Source organism: Sinocyclocheilus rhinocerous, unplaced genomic scaffold (assembly GCF_001515625.1).
Source record: "Sinocyclocheilus rhinocerous isolate Xijiao unplaced genomic scaffold, SAMN03320098_v1.1 scaffold252, whole genome shotgun sequence".
NCBI classification, from domain to species: domain Eukaryota; kingdom Metazoa; phylum Chordata; class Actinopteri; order Cypriniformes; family Cyprinidae; genus Sinocyclocheilus; species Sinocyclocheilus rhinocerous.
The window spans coordinates 676,482-681,618 of NW_015625591.1; the positions used below are offsets into that span (position 1 = coordinate 676,482).

Here is a 5,137-nt window from a genome sequence, read left to right on the forward strand (position 1 = left end):
CTGGCGCTTCTGAATCAGTTACTGTTTTGTTATTAGTTTAAGTATTTGCTATTTACTGTTCAAATGCGGAGTTTTGCGCAGTGCAGAGTAACGCGTTGTGTGTGTGTGTGTGTGTGTGTGTGTGTGAGAGAGAGAGAGAGAGAGAGAGAGAGGGTCACATCACAGTGGAGTCAGCTGTCTTAACCGTGGCTTGTGTACTGCATCATTACTGTGTCTGTCACGCGACTCTGTTCCCCTTTCGGGCTCTGTCTATTTTGAAAGATGAAGCTCGCGATTATGTTAAGGGGCGTTACATTTCCGACGAGTGCTTGCGGTGTTCGGCCAATCACAATGCACTGGGTCAGCTGGCCAATCAGAGCATACTGCGCTTGTCGGAAGGAGGGACTTTGTAAAACACGACGTGTTTGAGAGAGGCGGGGCATAGAGGACCTACAATAATGTACAGTATTTGAAAAATAATGTGTTTTTTTAACATTAAAGCATGTCAACATATTCTGTTACACCAAATACACAAAATAATGATCTTTAAAAAAGCATCATATGACCCCTTTAATGGGAGGTAGCAAAATCTGACAGGGTAGCACAAATCGACAGAACACCGGCTGATCAATCCATGCTGAAACACCAAACTATTAAACCGTTATGATGGCGTTTTAATACAGTGATTCTAGAGGTCGTATCACAGTCAGTGTTAACCATACAGTCTATGGTGTTAACACAGAAGTCCACTCCTGCCGCACATGGTTACTCAGCCTGACTAGCTTCATTCGCTTCTGACACTTATATTAACTCACCGTTTCCAAATTCGAGCTTGATATTTCTTTTTCCTCCGCATAGTCGGTAACCTTTTCCAAATCAGCAGCTCCGCTATCATGTTTTCGGGGCTTTTCTGTTGGTTTTCCCGTGCAGTTCTCCTCAGCTTCCAGGTCCAAATCCACATCTCCCTCAGCCGCCATGTTTTGCTTCTTCACGCAGCCGGAGCGCAAAACAGTGATGGAAACACACGGACTGAGATTCATGTAACACACTATAGAGGTCACGTGTTTTAAAATATATAAATAAATAAATAACATACACAATTTATTTTTAAGCTGTAACATATTTAGATACAAAGCATATGCAATATGATACATCGGCCAGTGTAAATACTTCCTAATATAGATGTTACAGCACAAAATGTAAAATATTAAAAGAAGGCTAAGATGACTTTTGATATAATTCCTATTAATATTTATATATTTTTAAAGTGTCGTTAATGTAAAATACTAAATCAACTACTCTATTGTAATTTGTATTTTGACAGTGTAGTGTAATTTGAATAACCGGTGACAGACAAAGCAGAATCCCAGTGAAAAAGATTCATCTGAAAGTTAACATTATTCTGTGACTTATATGCAGGCATGTGGATATTTATATATTTAACTGCCCATATGTTAATTGAAGATATGTCATAATGGCAACTGAAAACACAAAAAAACTTTGATATTCAACATATTCAGATCACTAGTCACAGATCACTATTTTCCAACAACACAAAATTAGATCAATTAATCTCAAACTTAAACTAAATCTGAGAAATTTTGATGTTAAGATGAAATGATGAAAATCAGCTTACCCCATCTTACCTTATATATACAGTGGGTACGGAAAGTATTCAGACCCCCTTAAATTTTTCACTCTTTGTTATATTGCAGCCATTTGCTAAAATCATTTAAGTTAATTTTTTTTCCTCCTTAATGTACACACAGCACCCCATATTGACAGAAAAACACAGAATTGTTGACATCTTTGCAGATTTATTAAAAAAGAAAAACTGAAAAATGCTCAGTATTTAGTAGAAGCACCCATTTGATCTAATACAGCCATGAGTCTTTTTGGGAAAGATGCAACAAGTTTTTCACACATGGATTTGGGGATCCTCTGCCATTCCTCCTTGCAAATCCTCTCCAGTTCTGTCAGGTTGGACGGTAAACGTTGGTGGACAGCCATTTTTAGGTCTCTCCAGAGATGCTCAATTGGGTTGATTTTAGCAAATGGCTGCAATATAACAAAGAGTGAAAAATTTAAGGGGGTCTGAATACTTTCCGTACCCACTGTATATATCTATCCCAGTCATCCAGAAATTAAAATAACATAATAATAATAATCTATAACACTCTCTAAAATGTACATTTCAACATGGGTTAATAATAAATCAGGAGAAATCTTTTTAAAACACAACACAAATAGTGGGAAACCATTGCCCAAGCCCTGTCCACCTTCAGGCAAAGGGTGAGAGGGTGATAAAAACAGTCAAGTCATTAAAACTTTAAGATAACACAAATTCTCCTTCTCTCAATCAAATTAATTCTGGGACGTTTTTTTTTAGAATTCAGTCCAAGTGACACTTGTCGGCTGCTTTTCATCAGACAGTTCTGACCATGTTTATACACAATTATACAGCCATTATAGACAAACAGATGTTGTTTATAGGTTCAGAAGTGTTCTATCTCTTTTCAAAAGCTTTCTCGTAACTATTTTTGTCCCTTAATAGGTTTACTGAAGACAAACACTACTACACTGTTACTACGTGCCTTTCTCTTCCACCTGGGTTTTCTACCTCCTCCTCAACTCGTAATCAGCTTAACAAAAAAGGAAGCCTTTTCAGAGCACACCTGAAGTGCAGTACCTGCTCTTCTCAGTGTAATATGTTTACGATCTTCGAGGAATGTTACAAAGGTTTCATAGGAAACCTTTCCCCATCATTACCAATCTGTTCATTCTACTGTACGATTGATCTCTGACAGCCACTGGACTTGGAGATTTGCTCTGACAGCCGGATCAGTGGGAAGCGATGTGTTGTCGCTGTTGCTGGGCCCAAGTAAGCTTTCCTGCATGTGATGGTAGCACTGTGTGAGCTTTAGCATTTAGAGATTGACCTAAAATGTAGCTGGATTTTTTATTTAGTAGGGCAGCATGCTTCAGTGAGGATGGGATTGAGCTGTGGCTGTAAATTAGTCAATAGATGAAGAGGGCATGCAGAGAAAATTTGAGGAATATACTAAAGGGAACACAATACAATACAATTCTGTACATGTAAAAGTCTAAGGAGCAGACAATGAGTTAGCAACACTTCAAAGCTTGAAAATACAACTTCCAAAATATCGCCATTAATTTTTTTTTTTTAAACAACTAGAATATGGAAATAACTTTTAATGTACCTTCTGATCACATTGCAAAAAGTGATGTCTTGTTTTCCATTGCAAATGTCTTAAGACTCCTAAATCAAGATACACTGAGGTGCAAAGTTTTCTGAGAAACTGATCAAAATGAAATGAGTTTATGATTAAAACAAAAACAAATATCTGCCAATGGGGTCAGAAAAGTACACTTAATTCAAAGCAGAATCAAGTTATACCTTGTCGACAGATTTGTTTTGTCTTGTTTTAAGTATAAACAATTTTGTTAAATGTCTCTGCTCCAATGTTAGACCTTTTTAAAGCCTTAATTTGTGGAAGGTCGAATTAAGACTTTTTAAGACGTTTTTAAGACCCATAGAAACCCTGTGTCTATGATGACAAAATTTGGTGGGGACTAAACAAACCATTCCTTTAAGCTTTATATTATTATTATTATTATTATTATTATTATTATTATTATCACAGCACATATTTGTTCTGTACATATAATTAATTGTTTTTTATTTATTATATTTTCTACAATCATTTTTGCTGGAATGTATTTATTTATTTATTTATTTATTGACTAGCCTGTTTATCTCCTTATGGTTTTCGCGGTTCCATCAGATGATGTTTTTCAGATATGATGAAATATGTTTCTCTTTTCATAAAACACAAAGTTAATGTAGTGACAACATTTAACATTACCTTTTGATCTAATAACACAAGCAACTATTACCCTATTTGTTGGTCATTCCATGAATGTAAACGTTCATTCTTGTAAAGGCCAGATTGTAGAATTGTATGCGTCTGTGCAGGAATTTTCCCCCTCGCTTCTTCTAAAGCCCATGAAATAACATGGATCAAATGGTTCTCATGGGCCTAGCTGAGTGATTTGCATTGTATGTTGTCAGCCATGCTTTTGTTTGAACAGTGTGCTAGTGTTCCTCTCTCACACAAGGCCCCCAATTATTGAGTGAAAAGACCTCCAGTCATTCTGGGTGTTTCACTCTAAGAGTGAAAGGGTGCAATTGAGGGTGCTATACACTCTGTATACTTTAAAAGACTCTAATTGGTTTAGAAACGTTCATACCTGTGTGATTTAGCTAACCAGGGATTAAAGGTGCTAAATTAAACAGTCAGTTCCTAGTAACACTTTTTTTTTTTTTGCTATGCACATATTTACAGAAAAATTATTTTGATTCATAAAGCAGAACGTTAGTTACAAAACAGACAAATGTCTTCCTCTCTTAACATGTTTTATAGATTGTTCCTCTTCTTAACCTCTTAAGACCCGAGAAAAGATTTTTAGGGGAAAAAAATAGTTTTTTTCATGTCTTTACATTGTTTAGAGCATAAAAAAATTTTTTTTTTAAATGTTTTTAAATGATATTTCATTCATAAGTTATGCTATGTCCTCGGTAGAGGACATCGGGACTCAATTTTTTCAAAAAATAAAAAGACATGAATGAACATGCATAGGCAAAAACAATAGATTTTTTAAATCACCAATACATTTTTAGTTTTCAGGATTTTCTTTTTTACCAAACTTTGTATAAAGATGATTCTCAACTATGTTATAACAGAATTATTTGATATACCATTTTTCTTTCTGCAAAATGTGTGTAAAATGGCCATAAACGGGTTTTCTCATTATATACAATGTATCTATAAACTAAATCTAATTTGCATATTAATGTGTTTTGGGGGCAACATGTAATGAAAAAAGAAGTGTAATAATGGGAGTAATATTTGACAAGATTTTCATAATAATATATAATATTTCATAGAATATTGAAACATAATTTATTTCCCTATTCATTTGTTATGTCTCCCAAAATGCATAATAAACATGCTTTTAGTCCCGGTGTCCTCATATGAGGACATGTATGAAATCAACATCCTGTTTCGTAACAGAAAGTCATATTTTGATTTGAAACCCCATAACATTTTCCTGAGATGTTGATTTATGACACACA

General features: G+C 35.0%; 2 protein-coding genes across 2 annotated transcripts in view; one reads left to right on the plus strand and one right to left on the minus strand.

The window, feature by feature from the left end:
• Positions 1-1,013, minus strand: part of LOC107757654 (huntingtin-interacting protein K-like) — a 6,441-nt gene extending 5,428 nt beyond the window's left edge. Inside the window, exon 1 of the mRNA XM_016575217.1 lies at positions 795-1,013. Within this exon, the coding sequence (XP_016430703.1) occupies positions 795-956 (162 nt within the window). The 5' untranslated portion in view covers positions 957-1,013. The remainder of the gene's footprint in view (positions 1-794) is intronic.
• mfap1 (microfibril associated protein 1) overlaps positions 1-4,104 on the plus strand; it is a 13,861-nt gene extending 9,757 nt beyond the window's left edge. The window contains exon 9 of the transcript XR_001641955.1: positions 4,093-4,104. The gene's annotated coding sequence lies outside the window, so the exon portion shown is untranslated. The remainder of the gene's footprint in view (positions 1-4,092) is intronic.
• Positions 4,105-5,137: the final 1,033 nt, after the last annotated feature.